This window comes from Pundamilia nyererei, unplaced genomic scaffold (assembly GCF_000239375.1).
Source record: "Pundamilia nyererei isolate P.nyererei 1_Seehausen unplaced genomic scaffold, PunNye1.0 scaffold00082, whole genome shotgun sequence".
NCBI classification, from domain to species: Eukaryota; Metazoa; Chordata; class Actinopteri; order Cichliformes; family Cichlidae; genus Pundamilia; species Pundamilia nyererei.
The window spans coordinates 2,572,278-2,592,230 of record NW_005187483.1 but is presented as its reverse complement, the minus strand read 5'-3'; the positions used below and the strand labels follow the sequence as shown (position 1 = coordinate 2,592,230).

At 39.4% G+C, this 19,953-nt stretch overlaps 1 protein-coding gene across 1 annotated transcript in view; it reads left to right on the top strand.

Annotated features, from left to right (window-relative positions):
* Nucleotides 1-19,953, top strand: part of gpat2 (glycerol-3-phosphate acyltransferase 2, mitochondrial) — a 174,874-nt gene that overhangs the window by 152,332 nt on the left and 2,589 nt on the right. The window contains exons 14-22 of the mRNA XM_005738287.1: nucleotides 3,332-3,462; nucleotides 3,569-3,639; nucleotides 3,901-4,061; nucleotides 4,169-4,272; nucleotides 9,490-9,671; nucleotides 10,215-10,292; nucleotides 11,014-11,139; nucleotides 18,192-18,312; nucleotides 19,628-19,696. Of these exons, the coding sequence (XP_005738344.1) occupies nucleotides 3,332-3,462; nucleotides 3,569-3,639; nucleotides 3,901-4,061; nucleotides 4,169-4,272; nucleotides 9,490-9,671; nucleotides 10,215-10,292; nucleotides 11,014-11,139; nucleotides 18,192-18,312; nucleotides 19,628-19,696 (1,043 nt within the window). The remainder of the gene's footprint in view (nucleotides 1-3,331; nucleotides 3,463-3,568; nucleotides 3,640-3,900; nucleotides 4,062-4,168; nucleotides 4,273-9,489; nucleotides 9,672-10,214; nucleotides 10,293-11,013; nucleotides 11,140-18,191; nucleotides 18,313-19,627; nucleotides 19,697-19,953) is intronic.

The window sequence follows — 19,953 nt, the reverse complement described above, 5'->3', positions numbered from 1 at the left end:
TGAAAATAGGTAATTGTGACTGTTTGCCTCATTGACTTCTCAGTGGATTTTAATTCTCATTATTTTGGGCACTACAGCCAACCGATGACAATAAAATGTAGAACTTTCTTTCTATATTTCACACATTACAGTAACCTGTGATTTATAATGGATGGTGAGATGGATAAGTGACTATATGACTGACACTGTTTACAAAAGTGCACACACTTTGTAACTTTTCTTAGTTGAAATGAACAATTTCTGTCTAAAATGTTTTGATATCTTCTCTTAAAAATAATATAGAACCAGAATGCATCAGTGCTACACCACTTTTAACACAGCATCAGATAAACAGCTGAAAAACATTATTGCTCGTTATAGGCACAAATGTAGTGTGAAGTGATCCACTGAACTCTTACTGAACACTTTTAGAGTTAGCTTGAATTTGTGATGCATTTATTTATCTAGTTTTTGGGTAAGTGAAATTATTATTATGTAATATAATTATGTAATGAAATTATTCAATATAATTAGATAAGGCTGTTGACATTTTTTTTCAACTGGAGCAAATAATATCGAGACTGATTCACATGATTTCTTACACAACTCCCCGGACAATGAGTCCACTTCACTTCAACACATTCAAATCGCTGACGGCCAATACAGGATCTTTTTAGTTCAGAGACTATGTTATTACTCTTTAAAGTTATAATCATTTCAGTTTCATTCCTTGTTTAATGAGTGCTTTGTTTGCTGTGATAATTGCAGTTGTGGTTTAATATACCTCCAAAGACTCATTGAGCACAAATAGAAAGGAACAGCTAGTGCTGCTGTTTATGGCGTCTCTCAGTATTTTTCCATTTACAACATTAAGTATATTAATTATAAATTATAGTAATTAACATAGTTGTTTTTTGTGGAGTGGTTAGCACTGTCATTTCACAGCAAGAGGATCCTGGGTTTGAATTTAGCTGTGTTTACATGCAGACACATGTTCTCACTGTGTCTGCATGAGTTCTCTCTGGGTTCTCCGGTTTCCTCTCACAGTCCATGCACGTAAGGTCACCTGATATCTGTTGGGTCAGTACTTGCCATGAATGTGAGAGTGTGTGATTATCTGTCTCCATGTTGGCCCTGTGATGGACTGGCGACCTGACCAGGGGCTACCCCCGACTCTGGACCTGTGACAGCTGGGATAGACTCCAGCCCCCCTGGGATCCTGAATTGGATAAGCAACAAATAACGGATGGATGGATGGCTAGAAAAAAGGCCAGGAATGGTCATCATCTCATTTTGTACGCTAGATAAACTATCGCATACTAAGTGCAGAGCCTGCTTCACAATAAAAGCAACCCCATGTTTTAATGTGAGATGGCTCTTATATGGAATACAAAGAGCGAATCGTGAAAGGCTGCTGCAGAACAGCATGCAGCACTTTTGCCCGTCCCCAGTGACTCCATGTGGCTTTGACAAAAAAAAACGACAGAGCCGATTTGTGCTCTCGAGAGCGGTGGTTTGCATGGGTGTACACGCGTAAATGTCTCATGTTTATTTAGAACATGTAACAGTTCGTGGGCAGATTTGTTTACTTTCACCACCAACCCTCCTGGTTTACCAGTGCATTTGATCTGCAGCTAGATTTGAGTCAAAATTAAACTGAAAGTGTTCAATTTGTTTTACTTTTACTATTTTATTTGTTAAGCCATTAGTCTGTTATATTTGTTTTATTTGCTGTCAATGCAGATTGCTTAAAATATGATTGATCTTTACAAACACATGCCGGGTTTTGGTTTCAAAGCGTCTGAAAGCTTTATAGCTACTCTGTAGACCTAATCTAAGAGATTATTTTTTTCTTCACTTTACAATAGTTTCATTTTTTTAGCTATAAATTAAATAAATAATGTTTCCAGTTCTATAATGTAATACCTCTAAAAAATGTTAAAGAAAAAGAAATATACTAGATAATTATAAATACCCCACTGCAGTCACATGTGGTAAAAATGTATATACTTAGACCTTTAGTAATGTCTGTGAGCTCATTTATACTTACTAGGCTGCCTAATCTTCATCAAAATAAGAAAAGTAAAGTTGTACTTTATTTTCCCCAAAGCTGAGAAGGCTTTGTTACAGCCAGTTAAAGTACCTTTGATAAGTAGGCATTATAAATTTCACTGGAGGTCTCACCATTTCTCCCATATAATATACAACTTAAATATTTTACCAAGAGGCTTTATAAGATCCTCTTGAGCCTCCATGTAGATAATGCTGACAAAGTAAAAGGCAGATTGGAATCTGACCTGGTTACTATAGAGCCGGAGGCCTGGAGTGGCCTCTATGGCCTGTGCAGCTCTCCAGTGTCCTGGTCTTTAACTCTGCTTGGGAGAGGCAATTCAAGATTTTACACAGGCTGTACATTGTTCCTGAGGGAATCCAGCCTTGTCCAAGTATTATGCTAAATGTCAGTCTTCTGTAAGATCTTATTTTCATTGTTTGTGGAGCTGCCCCCCATGTCCAGTAGTATAAAGTAATTTTTAAGCATGCTCTACATCTTGCTGCAAGGACTTGCCTGCTGGGATATTGAGCATGTGGATCAATAATAAAACTTCTAATCAGTCACTGCAAGTTGGGACAATTATGATTCCATTTGAAGCCTTAAAAGATAAGCCTTTCCTATTCTAGCAGTATAGGAAAGAGACCCATGTAACTACCTGGGTGTCTCTCTCGTCGGATGAAGTTGAGGCTTGCAGATCTGGCCTGGAAAAAGGATGTGATGCCATTGTTTAATATGAGACTACCCTGTCGTCCATGGATTCTCTGGACTCATTTTTACTGTTACTATTAGTACAAAACAAAGGGTTAGTAGGGAGAAGAGACATCCTCCTGGGGGATGTAACATGATGAAATAAATATGTCAATTGGGATCCTTAGCATTAATTTCAGTGGATCGGAAACACATCGGAAAAAGTGTTTCCAAAGTTTCTCTTTTTTTTCCATGCAGATTATACTTCTGCTACGATTGCACGAAGTTACAACAACATCCCTTTTAATTTAGTTAAAGATACAGTGTGGAAAACTAAAGTACGATGTACCACCAAACTGTTGAAACTGGTGTGAACATCTACTGTGTCAGCACAACAAGCTGTTTTGCTCATCAGTTTTCCCATTTCAGTTGTTATTTGTCTCTTTGCCATCGGGGACAAGAGACGAGCTCTCTTTACATAGAACACTTTGAGCGCCACATCCTTCTGTCTCTCTTTCTATGGCATCATCTCTTCTATATAAGATAAATAAATGAAAATCTAAATTTATGCTGGTATTCTTCTCTTTTCACTCCCCCTTTTTTTCTTTGAAGCGCTGGCAGTGCATTCGGGCAGAGGAGAGTGTCGTGGCTCCTGCCGTCTTCTTATTATGCATCTGAACTTCAAGAGCCAAGTCGGTCGGAGAGAAACCTCAGCATTGCCATCATCCTCCACCTCATCTTCTGTAAGTACAGGATTATCTTCCTTGCTGAATAGTAAATGAGTCTATAATGGTATGCAAATTGTGCTGCATAATCTGTGTGTGTGTTTGTGTGTATGTGTGCGTCTAGCTGCAACTTCCTGCATGGCTGTGATGCCCACCAGTCTTATGTCCAGTCTTCTGCTGTACAAACATCGCAAGGTTCGTTTGTCAGCCCCTGTGTAGATGCAAACAAGTTTCCTCTTGCTGCTGTGAGTGTTAAAATCTGCTGCTACCCCTCTAAGGATCCATCAACACTCCAAGCGGCTCATAAACAGAATTGGGTTTTTTTTCGTGCAAGTGTAGTAGAGTGTGACAGTGATTTTCTGAGTCATACCCACCAGTCTCTAACTAATGTCAGCAGATGGTTAATGTTCATGTCTGATTTTGGAATTAGATTTTTCCTTCTTCTCTCCTCCGCAGGGTGTAAGTACGTCTGTTCTGTGTCGTGATGTGGCTTGGCTCACAGAGGAACTTTTGTTCAGGAACAAAGACGTCGGCTTTGGGGGAAGTTTGACAGAGGTTGTCCACTACTCCCTGTCTCTGCTCGCCCCTCACCTCATCATAGCTGCTGCTCCATCCAAGTCAGTTTCCTGTCATAAAAGAAAAATGCTGATGAGCTGTTGCTCATCAATAATACAATTCTACCTTTTATTATTTTTCCTTTTGGTACACACCTCTCCAATTCTAGGAAAGACCCATTGATTGTGCCCTGTCCTTCTCTTGCTGCCACACTTCACCTCTCCTACATGGCAAAGACGGTCACACACGCCTTTATTTCGGAGGCTGTTGGGGGTGAGTGACTTTGAAGGCATGCGTTTTATGTAGGTAACATAATTTTCGTGGACGTTTATTTATCTATCATCTTGTCACCATCACCATGTGTTCTGGCAGGCACCGTATTTTTCGTAGGAGGCCTTGGCAGTTACTCTGTTGGCATGTCAGCTTGGAAAATCAGTTCTAGAGAAAACATTTTAATTTTAAGAATTTATTATGCGTGACATTTAGGGGGTAGCAAGTTTTTAGCAGTGTCAGGGAGTGTGCACACAGAAAGAGTTTTTTTTAAACTAGCAAGTGTCAGCAGTGGAATTAAACTGTTTCATTTTAAGTTTACATTTCTTTAATGTCCATCGCTTCCAGCTTTAGGAGTAATGTGGAGATTCGTATATAATGCTTGAACTCGAACCTAAACGTATAGTGGGGGTGCGCTGGGAATAGTTGCGTCAGGTATATCGGCTGCACATTTATGATGTGAATTTGCTGTTTCACCACATCCTAAAGTTGCTCTATTGGATGATAAAGCACAGAGATAGTATAGTTTTTAAGTTGTTATTAGTGTTCAATTTTTATTTTGTTTTGACTTTTTACCTTTAATTCAGTTTAGTTTCAGTTACTTTCCAGAGCAGGTAGGCTCATTTTAGTAGTTTTTTGAAACTGTGAAGTTTCACTTTAGTTTTTTTATTACTTTCAGCTTTAGTTTTAGTCTTTATTAATTATTGTTGTATAGAGGGCATATGTCAGATGCAAGATTTAAGAAAATTAATACAGGTATTACTGCAAAAACAAAGAACTTTTTAAAGCATCGACTCACGGTCTTGTCGATGTCCAAATGATTCAATAAATATGTCCATCAAAGCCTCATCAGACAAGTTTTGATAAAAATGTGTTACCAAAATAACAAGCACTTAATCAAAGGATATTTCCTCTAGTTTAGTTCGTTTTAAAGGTTCACAGAATTGTTTGTTTTTTTGTTTTGTTTTTTCAAAAGTCGAGTATTTATTTTAATTTAGTTAACTAAGATTTTTATTACATCTAGTTTTAGTTTTTAGTTTAGTTTTAGTTAACTATAAAATGTATTCCACTACAGATTACAGAATATATGCCCCAAAATGTATATTGTAATGTATTCTGTTACGTTACTCAATGACGTATTGAGTAATGACGTAACGACGAGTGACGTATTCTGAATACTTTGGATTACTTAATATATTATCATGCTTTTTTACAACTACGTGAATGTACTATTGCTGTGTGGTTTGTTACTATTACTAAAGGCTACTCGCCATACCAATACCAACTAGATGTTTAAATCTTAATATAAAATGAGTAACAGTAGGTTGACATTTGGTAACGCTGCACTTTTAGCAGCGATCTCGCATACAAAACTATTCCGTGCGTATATAAAACAGGTCCGCGGCTCCGAACCGTAGTAAAGGGACCTCTGGCTAATACGGGCTCGTAGCCAAAAACTAGCTTTACTTTGTTGTCTGGGTCAACTTTGCTAGCGAGAGACAGTGAGAGGCGTTGAAAGGCTGCTCCAACGGAACTTATTGTTTCAGAGGAAAACATGAACACAGTGTACAGTCGAGTCTTAATAGCGTACTTACAACTGGGCTCGTCAGGCACTCTTCTTGGCTGAAGTGGTTATTATAATATTTACATGCTTCCATCTCCCGTTTCTGATCGGTGACAACTCGTACTTTTCCACTCTCCTTTTTCTCCCTCCTTGTGCTCACAGACAGATAACGGGTATGGCAGGCCATTCTCCCTGCAGCACGGACTACACTACCCATGAGGCTACATTCTTTAGGACTACACCTATAACACTCTGCCTATTGCCTTCATATTAAATAATTTAAAAAACATTTGTTCACGTCATTATGAGATTGAGACACAGGCATTTGAGCCTCTTAATGTGTGTTTTGTTTGGGTTTCCACCGGCGTGGAATTGCCAAAAATAGAGAGGGCATAGCCTAACATATGAAACAGGAAAATACCGGCGTGTAATCCATTTATTTCAACAAAGTAACTGTATTCTGAATACCACCTTTTTAAACGGTAACTGTAACGGAATACAGCTACTCATATTTAGTGTTTTTAAATACGTAACGGCGGCACATGTATTCCGTTACTCCCCAACACTGTTGACAGAGAATCAGATCTGATGACTGTGGAGCCCATTTGAGTAACCATCTCAAAGTACAGTTTGAGATGGTTTGAGTTTTGTGACATGGCTCATTATCCTGCTGGAACGAGCCATCAGAAGCTGAGTACATGTGGTGACAAAGGGATGACATGTTGTACATTCAGAGATGCTCTTCTGCATGCCCTGTTTGTAGCGAGCTGTTATGTAAGTAATCGTTGCCTTCCTGTCAGTCTGGCATCCTCTTCTGACCTCTGACATCAGCAAGGCATTTTTGCCCAGAGAATTGCAGCTCACTGGATATTTTCTCTTTTTCTGACCATTCTCTATAAAGTCTAGAGATGGTTGAGTGGGAAAATCCCAGTAGGTCAGCAGTTTCTGAAATTATCAGTCTGTCTTGCATCACCAACTGTACCATGTACACAGCCACTTAAATCACCTTTCCTCCACATTCTGATGCAGTTTGAACTTCAGCAGATTGTCTTGATCGTGTCTGCGTGTCTAAATGTATCGAGCTTTCATGTGACTGGCCAGTGATAGTATATCAAAGTAGTAGTATATAGTATATGTCAAATTTAAAACAACAGTACTAGAGTTGCAGTTTTTTAGTTTTTGTTGGCTGAAGCCTGTCAAATAACTCTTACAGGTTTTATTTAGATTTTTCCGTGGCTGCATTTCAATTTCAGTCACTACAAATAAGGCCCTGAGAGCTAAACTGTACATCAACTGTCTTGTAGACAGTTGGCAGTTGCTTCAGTGACCATCCATGAGCAAGACATGGACAGCAAATCAGGCTACAAATGCAAGATGTGCATTAGGGTCACAGTTGTATGGAATGCATGTAATTGAATCAAACTGTATTACACGTGGCACCATTAAAAACCTCCTCTTTTGGATAGAGACCGGAAATCCCTGGTTTAAATTTGATTGTGTTATCTCCTGTGTAAAATTCTGATAATGGGCACATACTGAAAGTCTATCATAACCAACATATGGTGTTCACATATGCTGATTGTGCTCTTTACATTTTATTTCCATTCCCATTATGCATTCAGGAAATAGATGGCCTGGATGCGAGCAGGAGGAAATAGAAGTGTGGAGGTTTGATTATGGATGGGCGTCCAAGTCATTCATTTCCTTTAAAAGACATAGTTTGCCTTCTGTCACAGACCTACACTTTATTTTTGTGTTTTAATATCCGCAGCTGTATTTTTTTCCCCCACATTTTTTTTTAAACAACCTACACCTGTACCACAGATATTGCTGAAAGCAATAATCTAAAGAGTATTGGCACTGAATATCTGGTGTTTTAATTTACAGAATTATCCAGTGTCTTGTGTTTTTCTTTGGTGTTTTGGTTGGGAACAGAGCGATAATACATGACAGTAATATATGGTAATCGTCTAATGGCAGAAATCCTAAACCGTAAATCTATACTTTACCAGATCCTCAAGCCCAGAGCTATCTGCTGAAATCTTATTTTCATGCTGACAGGCAGACAGGAATGAAGCCATAGAAACTGTAGCCCCATTTTAGGATTCCTGGTGGAGGTAAAAATAATGGTTTGAAGTACAGGAAGCTACTTCTCCAGCATGATTCACTGTTCCTGCATGACCTCTTTTGGTTGTATAGGAAGTGAAACTGGTGGGCAGGGGGCTTTGTACTGCTGAAAGTCTCTTTGTTGTATATTCATACATGGGTGCTAACCTCAAGTGGTAAAAAATAAGTTGCATCAGGTCCTGTATACAGTACGTTGTTGTGATGTTGTAGCAAATCGAAAGAGTGATGTGATAAACACACATTTGGGGTTAGCAATAGTCAAATCTCCCCCGCCTCCATAATGGTTTTTGTTTAAAGTGGCTGTGTTATGCTCATTTCCTGCTTCACAGTTTTATTCTTGGACTCTACTGGATTAGCTTTTCATGATTCATAACGATTTATGTTATGCTGGGCATGGTGCGGTCCCTCAGGTTATTCCCTAGCCTGCAACAAGCAGTTTTACCACTTTGCAAACAGATAAGTTAAAAGGGTGGTCGAGATTACCATAATAGAAACGCCCACTTTTATTAACCTCATCCGGAGCCAAGAGTAGGAAAAAAGCTGTTTGAAGCCTGAGCTTTTGTCCATAGTAGTCATGTGCCCTTGAGGTGTTGCTGCTCACTACTTGGGACCAGAAATACTAGTCAGTTAAACAAGTAGCAAAATAAAATCCTTCTTTTATTTTATTAATATACACTGGCAGTGCCCTGTCATCAAGAGGTTACAATGACACTTGCCGACCTTTATGCGATGGGAAGTTGTAATTAAGCGAGGTGAAAAGCTCCATGAATGAGCGCAGTTCTGCAGTAATTTGATGCAGAAAATAAATGGCTGTAAGTGTGCAGAGCCAGAGTAAAATTACATATAACTGTCAGGCTGGAGCAATACCTAACCACACTGAGTGCAGGCAGTGTACTGTGGATGATAACTTAGCACAGCACAGCTAAAATTAACAGCACTCTGTTAATCGATCTCACATGTGTGTGTTCTTATTTTTAGACTAGTTGACCAGTTAATGACTATTAAACTAGTTAACAGGAATATCTCAAGTCATTGTTTTAAATTTTTGTTTACTTTTTTGTTTTGTCTTTACTTTACAGTATAAACTGCCTGGAGGTGACTGCTGTTTTGATTTGGTGCTGTATGAATATAAAACTGAATTTAATAAAATAAGGAAAATGGATTCACTTCACAGGTTTCTCCATCAGGTTTGAATTTCCCGAGGTGTGACAGCTGCACAGTTTAGGAACATGAACAATCTGGATGTCAAGACTTTTCCACCAGGACATGAAAAAGAATGGATAATTGGGATTGAGAATGTAAACAAAGACTTAATAACACTTGTGTAAATGACGGAAATCCTAGCTCACGCTTATCAGCAAAATCTCAGCAGTGTATCTATTTTCCAAAGAGCGTGTGTAATGGCTAACAGATTTCAGCCAAATTGTAACCTACTTAGCTGTCATAAACAAACACTTGCTTTGCCACACAACACCTGTGCTGCACATTTGGTCTTGAGGAGGCAAACAATAAAATGTTTGTGTTCGTAGCGTGTGCGGTGTCAGCCATGCTGTGCGAGGTGGCTCACAGTGGCGTCAGCAGCAGCGTGCGGAGTGACGTGGAAGGAGTGGAGGTCAAAGGTGACACGGAGTTTGATGTGGTGCTCTGCCAGTCTGAGCTCACTGCAAGAGCCTTGCAGCTCTGCCATCTCCTGCCTCCGGGCTTCATGCCAGTGAGTTTGAATTCATATCTCACACACACACACACACACACACACAGCCAGCGTGTCTCATTCAATGGATGTTTAATGGAGCTGAACAGCCATTCATCCTGCTCTGCTGCCTCTGTCTCAGCCAGAGAGAGGTTTTGGATTGTATGCGTGCACTGTGTGTGTGTGTGTGTGTGTGTGTGTGTGTGTGTGTGTGTGTGTGTATACATGCTCCATCAAACTGACTTCAAGGGCTCCGAATCTGAGCCAGAAATACTATTCCTTTTTGTTTGCCCACCTTTCATTTCGGCAGCTGCTCTTTCTTGTCTCTGCTGCTTGCAGCTACATTTCTCTCCCCATTCCTCACAGAGAAACATCTCTCCTGCTCTGATTCCCCTCCCGGGCACCCCTTATTCTCGTTCTAAGATGATTCCTACGTCTCTACTACACACCTTATGTTCCCTGTCAGCCGTCTCCCTCTGCATTTTTTAGATATGTGATTGGCTGAAGCTGTTTGTAACCTTGCCTCACCATTGAATCATTTGCCCTCTCACGTTTTCTTAATAGCCTTGTCAGTCTTCCCAGAGTTTTGCGCTGGATGCCATTGACAGTCTGGTTCGCTGTGGCATTCTGATCCAGGAAGAAGTAAGAAAAATTTTAATAGTTTTAAAAGTTGGGCCTTATAAAACTGCATAATTTAACAAACAAATCTGCACTGAAATCTTGTCCTAAAGGTAGTTTAATGAATTAAATATGTAATAGATCTGGTGTGTGTTTTACCCAAAGATGCAATTTTAATGTTACCTTCAACTCTTTAATGTTTTCTTTGTTTGAATTTGGTTTTTATAACTATTTAAGTTACTCTGTACTCATTGGAGACTTTATATCATACACCTCCACAATCTAATGCAGTCCAGCACCGCTAATGAGGCCACAGTTCACCAGAGGATGGTGTTGTACTAGAGAGCGTTCTATTGCATTGCTTTTAGACTTCAGTAGAAATCAGGTTCATTTAACTCTTTACCCCTTTAAAGCCCACTAGGAGTAACTCTTGAAGCCTTTTTCTGAACGCATTTCAGGTCTGCTTACAGGAAAAGAAGTGTCTGGGTTTTCACCAGAAGGCTCTGTCTATAAAGGTTCCCTTGGAAAAAACTACTCCAGTGGTGGTCAAACCACATCTTTATTTATAGATACTGAGATATCAAAACTCGTGGTTAAGGGTGCAGGGCGGTCGTCAAATGACGTCTTTATGGGGGAAAGAGTTAAAGACACAATGTCATCCATTTATCCTGTGGTCTCCATTATATTTTGCATATTATGTTAACCAAAGCTTGCTTCTGTCTGTTCTGCCCACTATCCTCTGGAGGTTCCCAGGGATGTTCCCATCTGTGATTTCTGGAAGAAACAGGAGGGTCCTCTGACCTGGACCACTTCTGACGACCCTTATCACAGCGATTCTGACTGCGAGGAGCCGGACCTTTGCTCCTATAAGGTACAGAAGACCACTGGCTTTCCTGAGCCCCTGTAGCTCCTTCATCTCTCTTCTGTTGTGTCCAGTATAGAGCTGGTTCCACATCTTTCCACTGAGAGAAATAAAAAGACTGGATAGACTGAAAAGTTACATAAAAAAGTTAAAATGACTCATTTCAACGTCTGAAGTGAGTAGGCTTCATAGACACTGAAGTGACAGTTGAAATTTAAGGCCCACATCTGTTATGAAGCCTTAAGATCTGGTTGGCCGTGATTTTCTTCCCACGGATATTAACTCATCGTTCTCTAAGTAGCACTACTTAACATTCAGCTCTCCGATATGTTTATTATGGTAGTTTGTTCTCAAAAGGCACCGTTGTGGGACTGGCTGTGCGCTGGCCCAAACTGCCTACAGGACATGCACAGAAAATACCAGAACAACTACATGAAATACAACTTTAAAGCAACTGAATCTCCATTATAAAAGCACCTGCATGGATAGAACCCACATCCTGAATGCCAATTAGCAGTACGGTCTTAGATTTAAAAGAAGTCCAACTGTCGTGACTGTTGGACGTGATATCCGACTTCCAAGGTGTCCAATTCACCAGCTGTCAAAGGTGCAGGCATGTTATTCGTATTCACTGCAGAGCAACTTTGAGGTGATGGTCTCGGGAGTCGTGACTGTGCAAATGTAAATCTGCATAGAGAAAGAGCAGCAGTTTTATCACATTGATGTGAGCAGGCATACTATTTAACAGCTCTGCTGGCAGCTATGGAGATAGCAGTAGCATTAACCAATGAAGCGTTTTAAATGCAAGCTTCAGCATCATAGAATCCAGTAAAGATGAGGATATTGTTATTCAAAGTTTTAGCATCCACGTGCTTGGAAGCATTTTGTTTTGCCAGATGATGGAAAAGGTAAGAAACTGCATATTTGCTTATCGCACATTAAAGAACCATAATGGCCGTGGGTGCTGTCATCTTAAAATGGCTTTTCCTGTTTAAATCTCGGAACAATGAACATTTGCTTACACTGTGAATAGTCGACACTATGAGCAGTTTAAAAAGAAAAAAAAGGTGATACCAGCACTTTACATTATGTTTTGCAATAGAGAGCATTTTCAAAGACTTCAGTGTATTAAGTCTTTATAGATGTGTTGGTTATAATATGTAGGACATTCAGTTATATGTGCCCACCACCTGTCTGTTTACAAAAGGCAAGCCATATATAGATTTGGTGCTTTTCAAGTCTGCCACTGAGCTCTGCATCATCATTGCTTCATTGCTTCCAAAAACACATCACCCTCCACCTCCTTGCCTCCTTCCTCCTAATAGTATTTAGTTGTACTTTAGTTGGTAATGTTAATTTGTTCATATTTGTTACAGGTTGTGTATCCCAGGTTCTGTGAAAGGAGTATTGTGAGCTCAGTGGTGCTTTGTGTGTGCTTCCTGGGATTTATTTCAAGCATCACATGAGAAAAGTCATACAGGCAAACAAAACTGTACTTTGTAATTCTCCAGTAAATAGTGGAAACCTACACCTACACTTTCAAATGAAAAAGAGCTGGCACATATACTTCAAGCTCGGGGGAAAAAAAAACATCTAATGGTGTTACATTTTAGCTTCAGGGCATTTTTATGTTCCTATTAGATCGTTTTATGATATGGACTGATAAATGGACTGCCGTTATATAGGGCTTTTATCAAAGTGCCTTACAATTTGCCTCCCACATGCCCATTTACACACACACTTGTGTTTCCATTACCTCACAATCATTTCCTACAAACTTACAGACTGAAACTGCCACTTTTCTGAACCTAATTTTACCTTAAACTAAGTTTTCACAGAAAAACTCAAATTAGAACCTTTTTTCTTCCCAAACAGGAGTCAGGTGGTCAGAGCAAGACTGATTGTGCAGATTTATATACCCACAACCTGAGCCATACAAGTATGCACACAGAAACTATTGGCAGTAAGGTGCCACGAAGATACTACCTAACCATAACCACTAGGGGCAGGGAGGGTAATTGGGGTCTTAAGCAAGTAGACTTTAACACGTGGGCAGGAAGTATCTGAGATCAAACGCAGACCACCAACCAGCAAGATGACCTTCTACCTTCTGAGCTACATGTCACATGATGTCATAATAGTAGGTAGAGCCGTCTTTCTGTATATGACCTGCTTTTCATATGAATGATTGCCAAGCGACACCTCTGAATATTGGAAATTGCACTCTTCTTTTGTGCTTCGCAATTCTCTACTATTCATATGCCTAACTCTGGAAATACAGGCCCTGATTTTTTTTATAATTTAAAGATTTTAGAGCATTCTTATGACTGGCTTTGCCACATGTAGCTCGCTGGTTGACTGCATAGTGCCACCCACGCTGGCATAACTTCTTCTCATTTCAGCTTTGTCCACCAAGGAAGTGCCGCACTACAGTTTACAAAGCTCCACTCTTTCAAACTCCATCTTTTAACTCTCTCCATCCAGTACGCTCATTTTTCTTATCCTGCCGCCTCTGCACTGCTATCCTCAGTTCAGGTGCTGAAGCAAGACTGCATACACCTACATAACAGACAGCAAAAAGTATTCCCTAACCTCAGTTTGCCTAGGTAGATTCACTTTTGTTTTGCAGGCAAGAAAAAGCAAGAAAACTTTGCTGTTTTGTTTTCCCAAATGTATGTATATATTTTTTTGTTTGTGCGTATTAGGTTATTTATTCATGCTGCCTCTCAGTTATGTGAAACAAACAGTAAAATGCAATATAAATAAATCAATATGATCGACATTTTAGTGTTATTGGATTCTGCCATTTTCCTTTTGGATCCAATTTTATTTCTGTAGTTTAAAGCTCCTTATATTATATGTGTAAATATTGTGCTGAAAATGCATTTTTTGTTGCACTTTGCAAACATTCATTCTTTGTGTAATGTCTTTGCTAAGCAGTCTCTCTGGACTTGTTTATACAACAGCTGCAGTGCTGACCTTTTTGTTGTGATGTGCTTTTACTGCTCGTACAACTCAACTCGTGATCGTTACTCTGATGGCTCCGTTTTCATCCTGTCATTTTTGACTCCTACTTTTTCTGTGTATTTAAGTGCTTCACCTTTTTTATAATGATTGTTTAAACGCTAATTGAATTAGCCCAGTTGACTAAGTGGCACCAGTTCATTAGCAAAAATATAAAAAGTTGTTATAAAAGCTTAATTAATGCATGATTTTAGAAAAAAAAGGATTGTATGCAGATTTAAGGTGCTGTGCAAAAAGCCCCATTTCTTTATATTTTGGGTATCTAAAGAAGCCAGGCTTTCTTGTAATGTTTTAAAGTCGTCTTGAGAAATAATGTTCAAGGTTCTGAAGGCCTTTCAGTTTTTGTTTGGACATTACCTGCTTTTTCCACCCAGAGGGATGTTTTTTTTTATTGTTTCTTCACCCACTTAACACTGATCTGTGAATCAATACTTCGGTAATTAGGCACCAAACACAAGGGATGAACAAAGAGTTGTTTCTAAAAATAGCAGACATCTTAGTGAAGAAACAATTTTATTTTAGGTGCTTTATTTCTAGCAGCCTGTCCCGAAACATTTATTCTTATTTTTTTTAGTCGAATCTATGGATCTACACAGTTTGAAAGGCATAAACAGAGTTGTTAGCTGAAAACTTGGTGTATCTTGGGTGCAGTGTGTCCTTAACTGGATAGGTAGAGGACAGAAGAAAAAAAAGACCTAAAAATTATCAACAACATATGAACAGTATCTGAAAGTCATCTCCTTTAGAGAGAAAAAATCGACCTGACACAGAACCTGAGAAATGCATCCAGCCCTCCGACTCATCCATCCACTCCTCTGAAATGGTGGTAGGGTTGCTGTCAAGAAGCCATTCTTAGGGAAGGCAAACCAGGAGAAGAGGCTGAGGTGTGCCAAATTATACAAGAACTTGACAAAAAATCTGTGACAATAGTTCTTGATGGAGTGATGAATCCACATTTGACATTTTTGTTCAAAATGTCTACAGCCATCTGTAAAACACGGTGGTCTGTCATGGTTTAAGACTCTATTTCAGCAAGTGGTATTGGGAATCTTGTCAAAATGCATACCAGGTACCATCAGAAAGCATCTGACTGTAAACAGCATCATTTTTCAGCATAATGTTGATCATAAAAACACTTCCAGTGCAGTAAAAGCATAACTGATAAGAAAACCCCCCCACAGTGGAACATATCAGTCATGGAGTTGTCTCCCCAGACCCCAGAGCTCAACATTATTAAAGCAGTGTGAGATCATCTTGACGGAGAACGGACCAAAATGCAGCCAGTGTCCAAAGAAAAGCTTTGAATCTCCTTCAAGAAGTCTGGAGAACTAATCCTGAAAAGGTCATAAGAAAAGACGAGGAAGCTTGTCCAAGAGTTCAGACTGTGTTGAAGAATAAAGATATCAAATATTGACTTTCAAGGCATAAACTATGCCTTACATACTGTATTTACGTGTTCGTTTCCACGTTTCAATAAATCACTGCACCTTAACATATTCCTAGCAAAATATAAAGAAATGAGGATTGGCTCAGACTTTGATATACTAATGTAAGCCCCAGCAACATTTAAGGTATAAGGAACAATTTTATTACTTGATCAGACATTTTGGTCTGTGGCCTTCATCAGGGTGTCACCCTGAATTATCTTAGACCTCTTAGGACCCTTGTTCTTCTCCGTGCACTTTGAAAGTTGTGGCAGAAACCTCCATTCTCTTTCCACAAAACCTAAAGTTTAGATGAGGAGAGCAGAATCAACCAAATATGAGCTGCAAGCTGTTTGGTGCAGTTGTGTAATGTCCAAAGAAAATGGAACATTTTACAGGAGCAGCTGAACTCCACATGATTATAATGTCCCCACACACTTTATCAAGTAGTTTAATGAACCACCAGCTTCATGGCCCCTCTCATTATCTGATGTACTCATTAACGCAGTCTTTATAGCAAAATTTATTTCCAGTTTCTGAGACAAATGAAGAGCATTTTATAGAGTAATTACACAGTTTATCCAAAGTTTGAGTACACAGCCAAGGACCTTAATGTCAGGCAATGAAAGATCAAATTTTAAAGCATTTATGGATATTTTAGAGAACAGTTTGGTTCCAGTTTTTTGGGCAGCTGTCATATTTCATCACGACTGCTGTGGTTAAATCCAAGCCCTTAAAGAAATGCTTTTCTTAGTCTGCTGTTCAGGAATCTGACTTGCTGAATCTTAGTTTTCTAAAGGTTTGGTTTAACAATTTTAAACACTGTTAATAAAATTATAACCAACTTCAGATTCAGTTATTCTGGACTGCAATAGTGTTCATATGCCGGAAGTGACCTTGAGCTACTGCAGTAATTCATGTTATGGCAAGGACCACTCCACTAAGTAAACAGAAAAGACACTCTATCTTTACTTTCAGACACCAAGGTCAGTCAGTTTAGAAAGTGTAGTCGTAAAATCTATCAAACAAAAATGGCTTTCGTGTTGTCTGCTTCAGGAGAGGAAGGCCGAGACTTCCCTTTGCCGCAGAGGATAACTTCTTAGAGACTCAGAGATGAACAATTAACGGCAGCTCAGATTAGAGCCCACATCAGTGCTTCCCAGAGTTCAAACAGCAGACACATCTCAATATCGACTGTTCAAGGGAGGCTGTGAATCAGGCCTTCATGGTCGAATTGTTGCAAAGAAACCTCCCCTGAGGGAAACCGATAAGAAGAAAAGAACTGCTTAGGCCAGGAAAAAGGGATGGGAATCAAGACTGGTCTTTACATTGTCCAATCCATTTTTTCCTCTGGTAGTTGCAAAACCATGATGTCAAATTCACAGGAGTTGAGCTTTTACACAGGTGAAATACGTGATTCTAAAGCTGGGGGGGAAAATCTGTATAGTCTTAATTTTTTGTTCTTCTTTGTACACAGATCAGGAGGGATTAAGGGATTTGTATCAAACAAACTGTTATCAATATCCATCCCTACAAAGAAACACAAAGAATGGGTTTCTGGGCTTTGATCTTAGTCGAAGTTTTGGGGTTTAGATTTTTGGTTCAGCCCACTGCGACTCCGAGAAGGTGAAAGGATGTCGTTCCTGCCGTGAAGCATGGAGATTGTTGGTAATACTGTTACAGATTTATCCACAATTGAAGAGATCTATACAACATCCTGCAGTGACACAGCATCCCATCTGGTTTATGATTAGTGGGGCAATCATTTATTTCTAACAGCTATTTGACCAGGAAGCAGAGTACTTCTAAACTTTTGGTAGGCACTGCAGATTAGTCTGTTGTTTGAAGTCATTGAGAAGGCTTTACTCTTTCATTAGTGTTTGTTTTCTTTGCTGGTCTTTCGCTTAAATGTAATGCACTTAAAAAAGGCCACTTGAGGCTGCATACCTCTGTCAAGGCTTAATATTACCTCTGCACCATTCATGAGTTGTGTATCTGGATTAGTTTTTTTGTATCTTCGTAAAGACATTAAGAGATTTCTCAGATTTAACTGTGATATTAAAATTGTGCATTTGTTAGAATGTGACACAAAATGTCCAATTTACTCCCGTCTCACAATAGCAGCGAATCCTTCCAAAAAATCCTTGAATTCAGATCCATATTGGTATCGACTCCAAATGTTAATCATTTCTAAGTTGGGCCAAGCCCCACTTTTGTGAAGTTTTCATGCAGATCTGTCCAAAACTTTTTGAGTAATCCTGCTAAAAACGGACCAACAAACCAAACCAATCACACGGCTTACTTGGCAGAAGTAATTGGGCTCCTTCTGTCGTACCGTTAATAGTCTTGGATGTATTTATTATCCACTGCGATTTTCTTCTACAAACAGTACATCAGCAGCACTCTCATAAAAATATGTTGCCTTCAAATATTCAAGCCTCAGCGAGTCAACAGTTTATTTTGAGTAATATCACATCCCAGAGCTGTGCATCGTCCTCCTGACAGTGAGTTTAAGTATGTGGTATTGTAGTAGAAAATAATCTTTCAACTCTTCACTGCCTCATTCTGATTTACTCTTATGTGTCCTTCGTGGTCTGTGTCAACTTCTTGTAGATACGACAGCCAAGTCACTGTCCAGAGATGCTGTTCTTCCTCTGCAGAATGCTAGCTGGACATCTCAGGGCGCTATGCTGGACCACTATGGGGCTGGATCTCTTTGAGATGCCTCTGGCTGGTATGTGGACACTGTTTAAGGGAAGCTGGTCACCTGTGTTCAATGTGGGGTGGTAAACATTAGATAGGTCATAAATTCCTTTTGTGGTTACGAGTAATTTGGCAATCTCGTGATCAGAGTGACTTTTCAGTCAGGCCTACTCTAGTATCGATGCATGCAGTGAATGCTGGTGACATTTTTCATGTTTTGAAAACCAAAACTATACTGATTTAAACTCACCTGCAACAGCAATTTCCAAGGTGTGGTCTGCAGCCCCCTAGTGGCCATGAAGGTACTGCAGGTCAGCTACAAATAGTCACTAAAATTATAAAAACCCTTAATTGTTAATATGCAATCAAAGCATTTCAAACTAATTATGCATTAAGTATTTTTTTTTATTTTAAATGGTCATTTATCTCAACAGTTTTTCATTTCTCTTGATTAGTGGTGTAGAAATGCCGTGTTGCCTAAACAAAACCTTTGACTGTCGAATCCACATCAAGTGGACTCCCAAAAGAGCAAAAATTAATCAATGAAAACAAAGTGCTGTTTTAATACGTGGGAACCTCTGCACTGCAGTGTTTTCTCACAGTGAAGCACTCACTGCTTCAACTAGAAATGCCATTCTGACCATTTTCCCATGTACATTTAAAAATGTTCCAGAAACTGACCATTTTCCCATGTACATTTAAAAATGTTCCAGAAACCTAAAACCAGAGCACAAATATCAACTTTTGCCATAAATTGAACTCCCTTCTGTGTTGAAGATAATCACCAGTGATCAGAGCTGGGTCTCCAGCCACAACCCAAAGACCAAACAGCAGTCTTTATTGGAGGAGTTGGATTTTTCCAGGCCCAAGAAAGACCATCAGGTCAAAAACAGAATGTGAAGCACGCACATTGTTTTGTTTTTTTTCCACGTTAACAGTGATGTACCTTATTAATTTATCCCCCATGTTCATATTGTGAGTGCAGAGTTCTACTATATCACCCTGTAACATCTGAGAGTGAGCATTAAGCACCAATGACCCGAGCTGCAGGGTGTGCTTTTGGCCACACAACACTATAGCCACTTACACTCCCCGCCCCCATTCGCCAGATTTAGCTTCTAGTGACATCTTCCTTTCCCACAAACTCAATGCAGAGGTGACCAAGGAGAGGACCTTGAAGGGGATACAAGCAAAATTAAAATCAGATATGGTTTTTGCTTTTACAGGACGAATCAAAGAGCTTTTATCTAGTAGCTTTTATAATAAGATGGCTTTATCTTAGCAGATTGTTCTCGCTTTGTTTCGCTTGAATAATTGCCTCCATTTTCATGTCTTTCCTGCTGCAGAAGCTGAGTTCGTGGCTCAAATACACTCACATCTTTGTGACACAGCAAATAAGAAGAAACAGCACTATGGTGAGTTCAACCTGACATCCCTCTGGAAAAAAAACAAACTCACAAAGATCTTCCATTTTTGTGTCAAAACTTTAAAAGCTTGTCACCTTGCCTTTTTTTAAAAAACTGATTCAGTGTGTGTTGTAACAAAGGTACGTAGACCAGAGAAGAAAAACAGCTCCTTTCACTCTCATCGCATGCTATCCTCCTTGTTTAAAAAAAAACACCATAAAAGATAACCAGAAAATACCCAAATGACCCTACAATGTTACACTCTG